The sequence below is a fragment of the Chiloscyllium punctatum genome, chromosome 38 (assembly GCF_047496795.1).
Source record: "Chiloscyllium punctatum isolate Juve2018m chromosome 38, sChiPun1.3, whole genome shotgun sequence".
Taxonomy (NCBI): Eukaryota; Metazoa; Chordata; class Chondrichthyes; order Orectolobiformes; family Hemiscylliidae; genus Chiloscyllium; species Chiloscyllium punctatum.
In genome coordinates, this window is record NC_092776.1 from 38,631,049 (window position 1) to 38,649,295 (window position 18,247).

An 18,247-nucleotide genomic window follows, 5' to 3' on the forward strand; every position below is an offset into this window, starting at 1 on the left:
GGCTTTTTGCTTTTTTTTAAGTGTGCTGCAGTGTATAACAAATAATGGTATGGGAAATAATTGGCAGAAGATGAACCTGCTTGAAATGTTATCTGTTACATTGTGAATTTTGATTCCACGAAACAAAGAAACAAAAATGACTAACTGGGGCTTCCAATGTAAATAATTTATTGCAACATTTGCTTAAATGCCATCATATCTGATGTATTAAAATATTAATGAGCATTCTAACACTTTCTCAGCCCACCCACTGTCACTACCTGCAGCTACTGCCAACCACATTGTCCCTTTCTGTAATAGCACAATTATATTTTTCAACTGTCATAATACATGTATAGTCTCATGTTTTGTATTTCACTTAATTAAATAAAAAATGTCTTGAGGTAGCATTATACCTTTGGAAATCACTCAAAAATTGGAGCGCTAATGTCAAGAGTACAATTTCACTGCATTTCCTGTATTGTTTTTCTGTGTCTCATTTGTTATTTCCTTCATTGGGCCTAAGCCAATTTGCTTGAATGTTCAACCCATCATATAAGGGCATAGTTTACATGTTAATACACAGGCACAAAAAGATCTACTTTTAATTGAATAGCTGTGACAAAGCCTTCAGTCTCTTTGGTTATGGTCGGTCAGACATGTGTGGTTATGTTGATGTTCAGTTATTTGCAGTTGATCTATGTTTCAGGAACAGCAGCTGGACGAAAGGGATACTCGGCGATTCCAACTTAAAATTGCTGAATTAAGTGCAATCATCAGAAAACTAGAAGATCGAAATGCTCTGCTGTCCGAAGAAAGAAATGAACTTGTAAGCACTTCCGATTACATTGATTATTGATCTATCTGCTGAACTATTGCCATCAGACGTGTACCGATCACATTGTTGCAACAGTAGCATTTTTCTTCCTGTCAGACCAATGTTTATACAGAGGTAATATAATCTTAGATCAGCTGGGATATAGTTTGTAAAGTGAGCATCAGTTCTTTTCATGAAATTCTACATCAACAAGTCAGAGTTTTGAAATTCCTCCCATTATTACCTTTGCCAATAATGTTTGCCAGTAATAATTTGAAAATTTTGTACTCATGACAACTTTTATATAAAAATTATTAACAGATGAAATCTGACTCTTTAGGTGAGACATGTGAAAATTGTTGGATTTGAGGATATATGAGTGTTTGTCAACATTACACTTTTGAGCCATAAAAGTTTCAATTGAGAAAGGTTATTTAGGTTATTAGGCCCACTAATATGGCCAGGTTCAAATGCATGGAGAAATAAATACAATATATTGACCCATTAATATTGGATCCCCAGCATGATCTCTGACCAGAGAGTGTAAGGGCAGTTTTGTTTTATCATATCCTTTACTCTTGGAAGCATGTTTACGAGAAGCTGACGGGGAGGTTATGTGATCATATACTCTGGAAGAGTGAGTTTCCCTCAGGTTGACAGGGACTAATTTTCATTACTGAACTCCATTTGCCTGGCTGCAACTGGATTGAGATATTCTCTGGATCCAGCTGAAAAGCAGAGAGAAAAGAAGAGGGGAGACACTCCACATACTTTGTGGAGCAGCTTGGGCCATTGCTGGGGGAACCTAGAGTGATCAGGCTTTGAGATTGTGCTGGGAACCTGCAGATGATAGAAGTTGGGCAGTGGGAGGAGAGGACCTGAAAAGATCTGGAGTGGAGACACTGATGTGGGACCCAGAGTGATAATGGGAGGAGGGAAGCCAGAGCAATCAGAAGAATAAAAAAAAAATCGAAGACTCAATTTAACATCAGGTACACGACACAACCTTGACCACCTTTCATTTTGTCCCACCAAATGATAAATCTTTAAGAGTTGTTAAATATTTCTATTTTGGTTGTGCCAGCATCACAGACTACCAACACTTTTAAAATTAGTAGTGTAGTTAACATTGTGTTAATGATCATACAATCTTTTTTTGTGGTGTCAATTGAATGATAGATATTGGTCAGGATGCAGTTCACATGCTTTTCTTCAAAATAGTATCAGGAGATCATTTACATCCACCTGCTAAATGACTCCTCATCTTAATATCTCATCTGCAGGATGATATTGCAGAGCTCTCCTAGTACTGCATGGAATGTCAGCCTTGGTTAGTATGTGCTCAAACCCAGGAGTGGGACTTGAAGCCAAGGCTTTGTCTTCAAAGGCTAGAGATGAGTCATAGCTGACATCACTGTTAGTCATCCCATTTACAGTAATTACAACAATCCATTGCATAAGCATACAGTTCAACAATTGAAGATATTCATTGAGTTTTTTTGTTTCTCTGTAGTCTTTTGCAAAAAAACGCATGGCTAAATTCACATTAACCATTCATATTTCTTTTCCAGAGTAGGTTTCTTTCTCTTCCCTCCTGATTCCTGGATCTTCCTGGATTTTGCAGCAATTGTAATTCATAGAGTAGATAAAGGGAGTTTGAGTTCACATCCTGTCCCATTCGTAGATCACATTTCATCAAACAAGGTGCGCGGTGGTGTAGGCAGAGGAAAGCTCAGATGGGTGCAGTGCTGGGAAGAGGGACAGGTTGGGGAGGAAGATATAGAATCAAGATCAGACTGCTGTCTCCCCTATTCCAATCCAAACCAGGCATGAACACTCTCAGATGGCCTTCCCACATGGAGACCAATTGAGGCCATTAACTGGATACTTAGGAGGCACATAAAGGCCTCATTGCACTGCCACTGTTCTTTAAATTGAAGTGTGTGGGGTTGGGAAACCTTTTGGCTTCATCCATGGCCTTCAGTGGTGGTGGAGCATCCCTTTTCCAAAGATACTCTGTGCCGGGCATTGGGAAAGGGAGCTCACAGGAAGACAAATCCCCCTCTTGTTTTGGCCCCCTTGCTCTTCCTAGATAGTAAACTCCTCCCTGGAAATCCCATCTTCTCCACTGCCCTGTCCCTTCCCTTACCTCTCAGGACGTCCCTCAGTAAGCTGAGTGCAATACCAATACCGGTACACACCAATGATGCTGCTGGCATTGTACTGTACAGGAGAACTGTTAGCGCCTGATTGATTAGCAGATCTTCTGGGTGGGACGTCTACCTTTCTGAGGCGTTAATTCAAAGTGTCACTCTGTGCTGTCCAGGTAAGTGCCTGATGAAGATCATCATGGGACTCCCAATGGTTCTGCAATGTGCAGATTGAATCACTGTCACCTCCATTAAACTTGGCCGTATGAATTTACTAGAGATTTACAAATTTAAGATATTTGCAAGTTTAATGTACAAATGAGAATTCCAATACTGCAATCTTCTTTGTAAGCTTCTTTACTCTATGTGTTTTGTTTTAAATGGGTCTTAGCTCATGCTGTTATAATTTTTGCTGAAATATACTGCAGTATTTCTGCTTGCATTTGTCATATTATAGAATTGTAATATGTGATTCAGGAACACAAACCAAAACAAATGGTGCTCTACAATGACTTGACGATTCAGAGAGTTTGTTAGCTCAGTTGGCTGGCAGCTGGTTTGTAATACAGAGTGATGCCAGCAGATTGGGTTCACCTTACTATTCTAGCTGAGGTCACCATGAAGGACTTTCCTTCTCAACCTTTTCCCTTGCCTGAGGTGTGCTGTCCTTTAGGTTAACCTATCACCAGTTGTCTGTCTCTCTCTAATGAGAAAGCAGCTTTATTGACTGTGGTGACTTGACCTTACCATTTTTGTCCTGAGTCACACACGGCTTAATCTAGAAGATGTAGATGTTGAATATTCCTTGCCACACCCCAAGAACATTCATTTTCTACTTTAATCCATTAAATCTTTATTTTGCTTCTATAATTTATTTGTCCTTTACATCCTAATCTATCCTTGAGTCCAATTTCAAGGTTACTTGGGTAATCTAAACCTAAAAGTAAAGAACAGAAAAACAGTAGAAATATAACTTAGTACAAAGGATCATGTCACTTTTTCTCTGTAGAATTGCTGCAACAATGAACTTTATGAAACAGAATAACCAAACCTTCATTGTTTGGGATCATGGAAACATATGCCAGCTGAACAGGGTGCATTGACTTATGCTGATTTCATCAACCAAAAACTCCACTGGAAATGAGCCACATAAAGTCTATGACTACACAATAAAATCAGAGTGTGGTGCATTTCTAACTTCTCTAACCTCTCCATTACCTAAAAGTATAAATCAGAGGTGGAATGAAATATTGTATCAGCAGGTTAGGCACAGTTGCAACAGTAGTCAAAAAGCTCAACACCTGACTGGCTTTGGGACATAGAGTATGGGGGATGCAGTGGTCTAATGATATTATTACTGTTCTGCTAATCTGCAGATCCAGATAACGTTCTGGAGACCTGGGTTCAAATCCTGCCACAGCAGATGGTGGAGTTTGATTAGATTAGATTAGATTAGATTAGATTCCCTACAGTGTGGAAACAGGCCCTTCAGCCCAACAAGTCCACACCGACCCTCCGAAGAGTAACCCACCCAGTCCCATTTCCCTCTGGCTAATGCACCTAACACTGTGGGCAATTTAGCATGGCCAATTCACCTGACCTACACCTCTTTGGACTTGTGGGAGGAAACCCATGCAGACACGGGGAGAATGTGTAAACTCCACACAGACAGTCGCCCGAGGCTGGAATTCAACCTGGGACCCTGGTGCAGTGAGGCACCAGTGCTAACCACTGAGCCACTGTGCCGCCCTCAATAAATTCTGAATTCAGTAAAATTCCGGGATTAAGAGTCTCATGATGACCATGGAACCATGGTTCACTAATGTCCTTTAAGGGAGGAAACTGCTATCCTTACCTGGGTCTGGCCTACATGTGACTCCAGATCCAGAAATGTGGTTGAATCTTAACTGCTGTCTGGGATGGGCAATAAATGCTGGCCCAGCTAGTGATTCCTTTATCCCATGAATGAATTAAAAACAGGTTCAACAGAATAAGGAGTAAGTTGAAACCTGATTTATTGAGTATGTGGCACAGAGACCTTTTGAAATAGCACAAAAATTATGCTTAGTTGCACCAAACCCTGGTGCTAAGATACCATACCAATCCCACTCTTGAGTTTGGAGCTTAAGTACACAACAAACCTTTCAATATTGCAGATTCGTAACACAACACAGCAATAATATATCATGTAGATAAGTGGTGGCTGTTTTAAAATAGGGTTTCCTAATTACAAAATCTAGTATGGGAGTTGTTAGTATAATTTAAGAAAGAATATTGCAATATACTTATTTTAAATATATAATAAAATACAGCACAGGAACAGGCCCTTCTGCCCACCAAGCCGATTCCTCGTCCTAATGTAGACCCATTACGGACTGACTGTATGCGGTTTCTATCCCTGTTTTTCGTCCGTTCATGTGTCTATCAAGATATGCCTGAAATGTTGCTAACATGCCTGCTTCCGCCACCTCCACTGGCAGTGCATTCCAGGCACCCACCACCCTCTGGAAGAAATATTTTCCTTGCACTTCTTCCCTAAACTCATCCCTTAACCCCCCACAATGAACCTGGGCCCTCTTGTAGTTGACCTTTCCACCCTCTCTATGCCTTTCATAATTTGTAGACTTCTATCAGGTCATCCCTCAGCCTCCATCTTTGAAAACAATTCAGAATGAGCCAACCTCTCCTCATAACTAAAACCTTTCTGATCAGGTAATATTCTGGTAAACTTCCTCTGCACCCCATCCAAAGCATCCAAATCCTTCTGGTAGACGAGCAGAACTGCATACAATATCTTAAATTTGGCCTAACTAAAATTTTATACAGCTGTAACAAGACTTGCCAACTTTTTATATATATTATATATATAATAAATTATTAAAATGATCTGTTATACATCATGTGCAAGATTTGATATTGTAAGTAAACACTGCATGTATTTAGGACCATATTGCATATATATTTTAAAGCAAAATACTTTCAATAATTTAAATAAATTCAGGTTTACAACCTATACAAATGAATGAAAATAGGGACGGAAAATACCATGCTTGTTTTTATTTCAATTTGTAGATAAATGATCTAGTTAGAGATTTTGGTTTTTGATTAAAGTTTGTGGTCAGTAATAGTTCTATTAACGTAGTTTTTATTTAAACAGGGAACATTAGCCTGACAATTTGCGTATGAGTTGAGAGTATGGTGCTAAAAAAGCACAGCAGGTCAGGCAGCATCCAAGGAGCAGGTAAATCGACGTTTCAGGCAAAAGCCGTTCATCAGGATTGAGGCTGGGAGCCTCGGGGGTGGAGAGATAAATAGGAGGAGGGTGGATCTGGGGTTAATTTGCATATTACACTGTTCATGCCTGTATTTTCATTGCTAAAGCTCAGGCCTTTGAGTTCCAAGTCAGTGACTGTTCAGATTAATTCTACTGATATATTTTTATTTCAGCTCAAGCGTTTACGTGAAGCAGAAAGTCAGTACAAACCTCTCCTGGACAAAAAGAGACGCCTTAGTAGGAAAAATGAAGAAATGAGCCATGCCCTACGGCGTATGGAAAATAAACTCAAATTTCTCACACAGGAAAATCTACGGATGGTAGGTTGTCGTACAAATTCCATTCTTTATCAGGTGGGAGCTGTGTTGTACTTTCTCATGTATCAGAAGTATTGTACACATTTAAACCACAAACACTGGGATTATCCACTGCATAGTCGTTTATCCTGTCTTTAATATGTTCTATCCCTGTCAGTAATGCTTACCAACAGATAAAGCCACAAAGTTGCCAGACACAAATGATTCTGGCAGAATAAAGTCGAGCGATTGGTTAACAGAATTACTGCAGGGCATCTCAATGCCCTCTTCATATTAATAAATGGTGATTACAGCAGAAAGAACCTATTTTCTGAACCCTCAACCAACCAAAATGTACTTTTGACTCTAGCATTTGTTCACTTGCTAATTGAGATTTTCTCTCTTTATAAATCATTAAAATGTCTCCAACTGTCCAGCCCATGTTTCAGCATCGTCCTCTGCTTGCTTTACATTCTTTCTACCAACATTATTTATTATGAATGATCAAACAAAAGGACAATAATATGAAAAAAAAGCATTCACTTCATTAATCCTTTGATAGTCAGCATTGCTGAAGAATTGCATGTTTGCTTTGCCAGCTGCTATTTTGAAGGCTTTAATGTTACAGAGGTTGGCGATCTTCAGAATTGACTTGTAATCTCTGGAACTTAATCTCCTGGACATTAGTAAAATAACATTAATTTTTAAAAAAAATTGATTTCTCTTTCTTTGAAAATCTCTTGTCGCTAGTTGCAAAAATGTTGGAGATGAGGATTAAAGGCATTTTCACCACTTGGGTCAGTTAAACAAGAGACCATGTGATAAAACCTGCAGGAATATATACAGTCAATCATGGCAATGTCACGTGGTGTGAATCTTGGCATTCAGGAGAGTGACCAATTAAGCAAGTTTGCACGTTCTGGTATGAAGAGGCAACTTGTATTTGGACAACACCAATTCTTTTAAATTTGTCAGTTGAGTATTCCAACCCAGCACCAGTTCATCATGAGCTGAAAATCACGCCAGAGCTGTCATACAAAGTAAGTCACAGTTGCCATCTTGGATGTTGGAGGGGTAGTGGTCAAAACATTTTTGTTGTACACCCAAGAGTTGAACACCTGCTGCAACTTTAGAGAGCTAGAGAAATGAGAATGTTTCCTAAACCATTGGAACCAGTTTCCATATTAAAAGGAGCCTATTGTCAGAATCCATAGGTGCTGTGGACATCAGGCCATAGTCTAGTTCAAAATGGATTTCTCCACTTGACCAATGTTAAGTGGGCAGTAAGTCTACCAAACCCACTTCGAAGCTACGAATGGGAAACTGATCATGGAGCCATGGGGTGGGTTGATGAATTACAGGAAGCATTGTGAGTGCAGCTGATCACAAGCATGATAACAGCTAGATCTAGGATTAAGGTACACAGACCTCAGAACAAGTACAAATGAGGATCATAATTTACAGCAGCAAATGTACAGCCCTAGGCATGGGAAAGGCAGAGAGAAGAATCAAGCAAGACAATGAAGATCATGCCCTATGCATCCAATGTACTGTTGAAAATGAAGCTATCTGGATCTGTCAGAGGGCTGGGCCAGAAATGGATGTGGATGAGTTCAAAATTTGTCTCCACCTCACCCCCGGTCATTTTTGCAGATTGCAGGGGTTAGAGGGAGGCAGCAAGTTGGCCAGTTGTCCCAAGTAAATATAGTTGTGGAATCCCTGGGTTTATTGTAGATATTAATTGTTGGCTAACTTCTGGAATGTAGATAAATAATTCAAAAGGACTGAAAAGAAGATGATACGAAGATAGGTGGACAGGCAGGTAGTACTGAGGAAATGGGGAGGCTGCAGAAGGATCTAGACAGTTTGGGAGAGTGGTCCAGGAAATGGCTGATGGAATTCAACGTGAACAAATGCGAGGTCTTGCACTTTGGCAAAAAGAATAAAAGCACAGACTACTTTCTAAACGGTGAGAAAATTCGTAAAGCCAAAGTACAAAGGGATCTGGGAGTGCTAGTCGAGGATTCTCTAAAGGTCAACATGCAGGTTGAGTCTGTGATTAAGAAAGCGAATGCAATGTTGTCACTTATCTCAAGAGGGTTGGAATATAAAAACACCATTGTGCTACTGAGACTTTATAAAGCTTTGGTTAGGCCCCATTTGGAGTTCTGTGTCCAGTTTTGGTCCCCACACCTCAGGAAGGACATACTGGCACTGGAACGTGTCCAGCGGAGATTCACACGGATGATCCCTGGAATGGTAGGTCTAACATATGAGGAACGGCTGAAGATCCTGGGATTGTATTCATTGGAGTTTAGAAGATTAAGGGGAGACTTAATAGAGATGTACAAAATAATACATGGCTTGGAAAGGGTGGAGGCTAGGAAATTGTTTCCGTTAGGTGAGGAGACTAGGACCCGTGGACACAGCCTTAGAATTAGAGGGGGTAAATTCAGAACAGAAATGCAGAGACATTTCTTCACCCAGAGAGTGGTGGGCCTGTGGAATTCATTGCCGCAGAGTGCAGTGGAGGCCGGGACGCTAAATGTCTTCAAGGCAGAGATTGATAGATTCTTGTTGTCTTGGGGAATTAAGGGCGACAGGGAGAATGCGGGTAAGTGGAGTTGAAGTGCCCAGCAGCCATGATTGAATGGCGAAGTGGACTCGATGGGCCGAATGGCCTTACTTCCACTCCTATGTCTTATGGTCTTAAGAGACAGGGATGGGCCATATGTGGGAATGAAGGGGATCAAATTGGAAATATAAGTCTCAGTGAAAGCAGGAGTTAGCATCAACATAGTCATCAATGTTCCAATGTGGGAGGTGCAGAATGGAACTCCAGTAGGACTGGAGCAAAGAATACTCAACTTATCAGATGAAAATTTAGTTATGGATTGAGCTAATATGGCAATTTGTCATTGAAAAAAGTGGAAATCATAGGAAGAGGAGAACCATAGATTCAGTGCCGTGTTCTGCCATTCAATAAGATCATGGTTGATCTGGGGCCTAACTGCATATCCCTGTCTTTGGCCCATATCCCTTAATACCTTTGCTTAACAAAACTTTATCTACCTCAGATTTAAAATTAACAACTGATCCAGCATCCACTGTCATTTGTGGAAGAGAGTTCCAAACATCTACCACCCATCTCTTAGTTCCAGCATCTCTAACCAGTGGACATAATTTATCTTTGTCTACTTTGCCTTTCCTCTGAATATCTTGAAGATTTTGATAAATCACCTCTTCAGCTTCTAAATTTGAAAAAAAAAACATGGCTAATTTGTGTAAGTACTCCTCATAACTTAACCCATGAAGCCCAGGCATCATTCTTGTTAAGTTACATTGTACTCCCACCAAGGCCAACATATTCTTCCTAAGGTGAGGTGGCCAGATCTGCTATCCTCCCAACAGGATCTAACCAGAATTTTGTTGGATAACTCGCACCAGTACAGTGATCTTTTTAATCATTTCTTGGCATTGAAGTTAAAGTTGAATGCTGATACTCGGTCATTTTTGTTTCGAACAATAATGAATCCCAATTGTGATTTTTTTGTTGCAAGCATCTGCATTGTGGCATGCTGTTGGAATTTCTACATTGACATGAGTTAGATTAATACCTGTTAAGTTTTGGCAGGTTAGTAAAAACATGCAAGCATATAAATGAGGAGCAAGAATAGGCCATTTGGCCCCTTGAACTTGTTTCACCATTTAACAAAATTATGGCTGACCTGTTAGGATGACAAATTCCACATTCCCATCTCCCACTGATAACCTTCAATTCTATTGCTAACAAGCATCCATTCACCTCGACCTTAAACATATTCAAATATCTTGGCTCCGTCATCTTCTGCAGCCGAGTTCCAAAATCACACAACCCTCTGAGAGACGACATTTCTCCTCAGCTCTGTCACAAAAAGACACATAAAGAAACACCAATATAGTAATGCATTATGTAAGTATAAATGAGGAATATGTGCTTTAAATTTGATTAAGAAAGAAATAACATTTTTCTCTATTATGGATGAAAATTTGTTGCCAACATGCACAACACCAGCAGCCCTCTTTGTCTTGTAACTACATTCTGCCTGAATGAATAAAATATCCTTTGATTATACATGACTTTTGTACTGTGGTATCCAAAGGCAAATATTTATAGCCTACCAGCAATGATTATAAATCATCTTTAAGTGATGACCAAGCAACAGTGATAGGTCCAGGAGTCTGTTCAGCTTCAGGGATATGTGCTGCAAATAAATTCACAGTGACAGGGAAAGTGCTTTTAAACCAACATTGTTAAATCAGCAATATTATTCATCTGAAACATTACCATAGTGATTCAGCTGTTCTGAGATTTTATTTTGTGTGCAGAAAGCAAAATTTGACAGTAATATATTTTGAGAATGAGGCTCACATGTCCTGTTTATCAGAAGAATTAAGTTAAAGGGCACAATCTTATAGGTGTGAGGGCGACATGAACTATGGTGAGATGTGTGGCAGAATTGGATGACAGGTTGGCGATGCTCATCACAACATCAGGATGATTTTCCTCCATCTTGTATACTTTTCAGAAATGGCATGCCAAGCTTCTTGCTGGACAGTTTTGAGATGCTATTTGACGGGGACTAATGCTTGCTTTAATGCCACAACTTGCCTCATTAGTATACAGACTCCCATCCTACCAAACTCTTGAAACAAGTTACACATCAGGAAAATTCGATAAGGAAACCAGAGCGTGTACCGTGCAGATTCAGCTGTCTGCACGTTGTGCACATCCATCTTGCGCACTGGACAGCAATGCCACAGGGCACAATCCATGGGCAGTCACACATACATTCCTACATCAGCGGATGTAGGCAGTCAGCATCTGCCACCCCATCGTGGCACCTCTGACACACTGGCAGGCCATTCACAAGGCAAAGAAATGCATTGCAGAGTGCAGTGGCAAATAGTATGGAGAAGGCTGCAGCTGGGATACTTTGTGTGCATGTTCAGAGATCCAGCTCATGAATGGACAAGGCTGTTCTCTTGGTATTTGCTCATTCTGCACCTACCTACATACTCACACAATCCACACTCCCCCTTGCCATGTTGTGCCATACCTGTTAATGCATTAGTGCTCCATGCAGACAGAATCCTGATAAGTCACCTCTGCATCCTCTCTCTTGCAATCACATCTTTCCGATAATCTTGTGACCAAAACTACATGCAGATCTGCAGTTATGGCCGAATCAGTGTTTTATACAATTCCAGCAAGAGCACTTTATCGTGTATTCTATTCCTCATCTAATAAAGGCAAGTCTTAAAAAAAGGCAAGTAACCCATTCATAACCACCTGTGCTGTTGCCTTCAGGGACATGTGGATAAGATCTCTCCTATCCTGAGTATTTTGCAGCTTCCAAGCATTTATAATGGAATCACTTGCTTTGTTAGCCATCCTCAAGTGCATTGTTTCATACTTTTTTGGAGGTGAATTCCATATCCTACTTTTTTGCCTACCTGACCAGTCCATCCTATACTTATGCTTATCCTCATTATTTACTACCCAGCTGATTTTCATGTCACACTTCTTGATCATACCTCCAACATTTATGTCCAGATCACTAATTTACAATGCAAACAGTCAGGGCCCAGTATCAAGCCCTGCAGAACCTGACGAGAAAGTCTTCCAGTCAGAGAAATATCGGCCTGCCATCATTCCCTGCTTCCTGTCTCTCAGCCTGAAACAACAGCCTGGACCTTTAGCAAATCAGACTGATTTGAGCTAGAGCACGAATTCATGTTTCTGACTACATCTGCGGACATGGGATAAGGGTGCCAAAAGCAGCACTCCTGCCTTCGATGGCTTGAGGAGTTGGTAATCTAGTCATTCCCCTCCCCTTTCACCTCCCTAGAAACTTAGATTAATTGGGCCGGCTTTGGTAAGAATATGTGGTTCTCACTACCTCACAGTCCCAAGTAAACCAGTCACCTGCTGGAGTTCTTTCATTCACAAACTTTAAAATACACAACAAAAAACGCTTTTGTCTCAGTAGTTCGATACTGCATTTTAACTAATCTGTTTTGTTATACGATCAATCATGCAAAGGTAAGTTGACCACCATATTCACCAGCATTGGGTAGGTGTTGAGAAATATTGGAGAAGTTTTCTCATTTAAAATTGTGTTATTTTCAAAACTGAAGCAAACACTGTTTGTGTAATTGAAATGTCTTCATTGGAAGTCTTAGCCTTTTAAATTTTGAAAAAAAACTGTTTGCAACTTTCATTTAGAGGGAAAAAAAGACATCTGCTGCTGGCGTGCATTGATTGACAGGCCATCTGATGTAGCAGCTTGGAAAAGAAAAGCCATCTGTTTTTGCTATTTGAATAGACTTCTTTGTCTGTGAGCTGTAATGGTTTGTTATGTTAGCTGAGTCCATTAAGGATGGTTAACCAAGTTTCAAAAGCTCCAGGTTCACTTATTTCAATGGAGGGAAGAGTAGACAGTTTGATTGACAGTTTTAAGAGATTACTAAAGGATTGTTTGTCTTCCATTTAGCAAGTGGAGGAGATGCTTGTTTTAAAAGACACTGCTGCCAGTTATTTTCTCCCATCTGATCATCTCTGTCACGACTCTTAAAGTCAATTCTTGGCCTCTTCTCACCAATCTGCTGAGAGACCCTAACATTTTAACTCTTAGATGCTGGTAATCCCAGCAGTGAACAATATTACAGAGTTATCAGCATTTCATGTCAGCTTTGGAGCATGAGGTACCTACATTGGAAAAATGCATCATATACCAATGACCTTGTACATGAATAGTTGTTTCCTAAACAAGCTATGTAGAACATGTATGATCAGTTATACAATATGCTTAATATAGCTGTAAATCTCTCTCAGACGATTAAAAAATGAATACTTTCTCTATCAATAACATTGTGCATTATCATGCCTTTTTATTTACAATGGATATACAGAATCGGAACAGGAGTAGGCCTTTAAGCTCACTGAGCCTGCTCTGCAATTCAACACGGTCCTTTATTTCAACACCGTGCTCCTGTTCTCTCCCCATATCTCTTGACATGTCTAGAAATTTCACCATTTCTTTCTTACGTATGTTCACTTGACTTGGTTTTCACAGCCTTTTGTAGTAAAGAATTCCATAGGTTCACCAGCCTCCGAGTAAAGAAACATTCTCTCAGCTTGCAATGGCCTACCCTATGAGACTTTAACACCTTGTTATTGATGCAAAAGGTACATATAGCTTGTTTCAATGCAAGCATTCTCACTTGAATATTACCCATTGCCTATCTGGATCATGTTCGTATTTAATGAAGTTACCTAGTTTATCAAATTTTAGAAAATATTTTGTCATTCTTATCAACAGAGGGGAAATGGTCCACAAACTGGTTTGTATTTGATCTCGCCAATAAAAGAAGACTGCACTGTGAGCAGCAAATAGAACAGAATACTCCAGCTCCCCCTGGAGGAGTGCCCTGACCTCCCAGTTGCTTGCCCTTTCAATAAACTATCTCGCACTCTCACTAACATTTCTATCCTGGACCTGCTCAAATATTCTAACAAATCACAATGCAAACTTGAAGAGCAGCACTTCTTTTTCTGCTGAGGCACTTAAAGCCTCAAAGAATCATTATTTAATTTCACAACTTTAGTATCTGAATGCCCCCCACCCACACACTCTCTCTCCCTGCGCTAAGTTCTCTCTTTCTCCCCCTGCTGGGCTCACTCTGTCCCCCCGTGTTGGGCTCACTTTCTCTTTCTCCTTGCGCTGGACTCACTTTCACACCCTGGGCTTTCTCTTTCTCTCTCCCTATGCAGGTCTCACTCTCTCTCCCTATGCTGGCCTCACTGTCTCCCCTCCACACCTCACCACCCTGTACTGGACTCACTCTCTCCCTCTGTGCTGGGCTCACTCTCCCCCCTCCACTGGGCTCACTCTCTCCCTCCGCACTGTGCTGTCTCTCTAACCCCTGCGCTGGGCTCACTCTCTCCCTCCGCACTGTGCTGTCCCTCTATCCCCTGCGCTGGGCTCACTCTCTCCCTCCGCACTGGGCTGTGTCTCTATCCCCTGCGCTGGGCTCACTCTCTCCCTCCGCACTGGGCTGTGTCTCTGCTCCCTGCGCTGGCTCACTTTCTCCTTCCGCACTGGCCTGTCTCTCTATCCCCTGCGCTGGGCTCACTCTCTCCCTCCGCACTGGGCTGTCTCTCCACTTCCTGCGCTGGGCTCACTCTCCCACTCTGCAGTGGGCTGTCTCTGTCCCTCTGCACTGGGCTGTCCTCTACACCCTGCACTGGGCTCACTCTCTCTTCTGCACTGGGCTGTTCCTCTACCCCCTGCGCTGGGCTCACTCTCCCCCTCCACTGGCCTGTCTCTCTCCCTCTGCACCGGGCTGTCTCTCTACCCCCTGCGCTGGGCTCACTCTCTCCCTCTACACTTGGCTGTCTCTCTACCCCCTGCACTGGGCTCACTCTCTCCCCCCACACTGGGTTGTCTCTCTACCCCCATGCGCTGGGCTCACTCTCTCTCTCTCTCTCTCTCGCTGCACTGGGCTGTCTCTCCACCTCCTGTGCAGGGCTTACTCTCTCCCTCTGCACTGGCCTGTCTCTCTACCCCCTGCGCTGGGCTCACTCTCTCCCTCCACATTGGGCTGTCTCTCCAGCCCCTGCGCTGGGCTCATTCTTTCCCTCTGCACTGGCCTGTCTCTCTACCCATTACGCTGGGCTCACTCTCTCCCTCCACACCGGGCTGCCTCTCCACCCCCTGCGCTGGGCTCACTCTCTCCCTCTGCACTGGGTTGTCTGTCTACCCCCTGCGCTGGGCTCATTATCTCCCTCCACACTGGGTTGTCTCTCTACCCCCTGCGCTGGGCTCACTCTCTCCCTCCACACTGGGCTGTCACTCTAATCCCTGCGCTGGGCTCACTCTCTTCCCACCAGTGGGCTTGCTTTCTCCTGATGGGTTTCCGTGGCTCTAATGTTGGAGGAGCCAACTGTGTTGCTGTCACTGCCGCACATGCTCAGGAGGCTGGGCCAACACCCGCCTTGCTGATGACGCCAGAAAAGGCTTTTCAAGAAGAAAAAATCCAGCAAAACTGAAAAGGAAAACAAACAAACAAACAAACAAAATAGACAGAGGTGGACAAGCCCCAGACCAGGAGCTCGAATGCAGTGCTACTCCGTCGCCATCTTGAACAGCACATTGCCAGAAACTGTTCAAACCCTCTTCCGGATCGAATGGTCACAAAGGAATCTGACAGAGTGTTGGTGGGCTCAGAAAAGTTCCTGCTTCCTGTCACTTCAGTTTAACCTTGAATATGACTGTCTTCCAAGTTTTCTACCGCCCTCTGCCCTCAGTTCTCCAGACTGCACATCATCTCTCCCTCAGGGATGAAAATTGAAAGCTGAATTTTTTTTACTTCCAGCATGTTGAGTCTGTCTGTGGATTTTTTAATAGCTGTTCTAGTTAAGAATTTTTATAAGTATTATATGGTACAACAATGGTGTCTGGTTGAAGATAACTATGTCATGAATGGATGTCTAATTAATTGATTCCCCTAATGCCCCCCCCCCCCCCCCCCCCAACCTCCATGTGCCTTATTGAGACCAAAGAGAATTGCCTAAGGCACAAATCCATAAAAGACAAGTTACAAACCACCATAGCCTACAGCAAGAGATTAATAAGTGCGCATTGGGACTATTGACCAGTATTCTTTGTACTGTTAAGGATATATTTACAATTATAGTAGTATTTTTTCACAGTTTCATACAACTGAAGTGCACCTTGGGAATTCAAATGATCTTTCACCCATTAATATTAAGAGTAAAAAAAGACACTACATGAAGTCCCCTATGAATCTGCATTTTTTTTACAAATGTTACCTTTTGCCTTTATGCTTCAAGACTAGAGCAAGCCTAATTCCAAATGCGTACATATGTTGTTCATATTTAATAAATTAACACACAGCATAAAGTGACTAAATGCAATAGTTGCCATTAAACAGTAAAACAGTGAATCTGCTGTTGGTATACATCGGATGAACTTCAAAAGATTCCAAAGTGATTAATCTCAGGACTTGCCTTAAACATGTCCTTTTTCACTGGATATCTAAACGCCAAGTCTTCTCTTCTACTTATAAAGCAGGTCCTTATAATCAATTTCTTATTAATAACTTAAAAGTTATCTACTCTACTCTCTTGTTCCTGAACTGAACCTTCCAGGCATCCCAAAAACTATCCCACAAATGAAAAATAACAGGGGTGGCTAGGAATCTTCTTTATTCAACATATTCCTTCACCAAATCAAGCTTCAATTTGTTTAGTTATTTAATTCAGCTATTTATTACTTTTTATTCATTTGTGAGATATGAGTGTCGTTGGCTGGTCAGCATTTATTGCCTGTCCCTAGTTGCCCTTGAGAAGGTGGTGGTTTGCTGCCTTCTTGAGCCGCTGCAGAGTACCTCCTGTGGGTTGACCCACAATGCCTTAAGGGAGGGAATTCCAGGGATTTGACCCATGACAGTGAAGGAATGGCGATATATTTCTAAGCCAGAATGGTGAGTTGTTTGGACGGGTCTTGAAGGTTGTGGGGTTCCCACGTATCTGCTGCCCTTGTCCTTCCAGATGGAAATGGTTGTGGGTTTGGTAGGAGTCTATTATAAAGGATGAAATTACGACACATCTGGATAACAGTAACAGGATAGGTCAAAGTCAGCATGGATTTATGAAGCGGAAATCATGCTTGACTAATCTTCTGGAATTTTTTGAGGATGTAACTCTGAAGATGGACGAGGGAGATCCAGTAGATGTAGTGTACCTGGACTTTCAGAAAGCTTTTGATAAAGTCCCACATAGGAGGTTAGTGAGCAAAATTAGGGCGCATGGTATTGGGGGCAAAGTACTAACTTGAATTGAAAGTTGGTTGGCTGACAGGAAACAAAGACTAGTGATAAACGGCTCCATTTCGGAATGGCGGGCAGTGACCAGTGGGGTACTGCAGGGATCAGTGCTGGGACTGCAGCTTTTTTACAATATATATTAATGATATAGAAGATGGTATTAGTAATAATATTAGCAAATTTGCTGATGATACTAAGCTGGGTGGCAGGGTGAAATGTGAGGAGGATGTTTGGAGATTACAGAGTAACCTGGACAGGTTAGGTGAGTGGTCAGATGCATGGCAGATGCAGTTTAATGTGGATAAATGTATGGTTATCCACTTTGGTGGCAAGAACAGGAAGGTGGATTACTACCTAAATGGAATCAATTTAGGTAAAGGGGCAGTACAAAGAGACCTGGGTGTTCTTCTACACCAGTCAATGAAGGTAAGCATGCAGGTACAGCAGGTAATGAAGAAGGCTAATAGCATGCTAGCCTTCATAACAAGAGGGATTGAGTATAGAAGCAAAGAGGTTCTTCTGCAGCTGTACAGGGCCCTGGTGAGACCACACCTGGAGTATTGTGTGCAGTTCTAGTCTCCAAATTTGAGGAAAGACATTCTGGCTATTGAGAGAGTGCAGCGTAGGTTCATGAGGTCAATTCCTGGAATGGCGGGACTACCTCAAGCTGAAAGACTGGAGCGACTGGGCTTATACCACCACGGACATATTTCCCTCCCCTCCCCTATCAGCATTCCGAAAAGACCACTCCCTCCGTGACTCCCTCGTCAGGTCCACACCCTCGTCAGGTATAATGAGGTCAGGAGCTAAGTAGTGTCGTGGAGAAAATATAGAGAAT

At 41.9% G+C, this 18,247-nt stretch overlaps 1 protein-coding gene across 18 annotated transcripts in view; it reads left to right on the plus strand.

The window, feature by feature from the left end:
- The window catches only part of jakmip3 (Janus kinase and microtubule interacting protein 3), a 383,498-nt gene that overhangs the window by 199,606 nt on the left and 165,645 nt on the right, over positions 1 to 18,247 (plus strand). For 12 of the 18 annotated variants that reach the window (XM_072557642.1, XM_072557643.1, XM_072557644.1 and 9 more), the window contains 2 exons: positions 689 to 808; positions 6,394 to 6,540. In XM_072557642.1, the coding sequence (XP_072413743.1) occupies positions 689 to 808; positions 6,394 to 6,540 (267 nt within the window). The remainder of the gene's footprint in view (positions 1 to 688; positions 809 to 6,393; positions 6,541 to 18,247) is intronic. The other 6 variants (XM_072557647.1, XM_072557650.1, XM_072557660.1 and 3 more) reach the window with 2 other exon arrangements.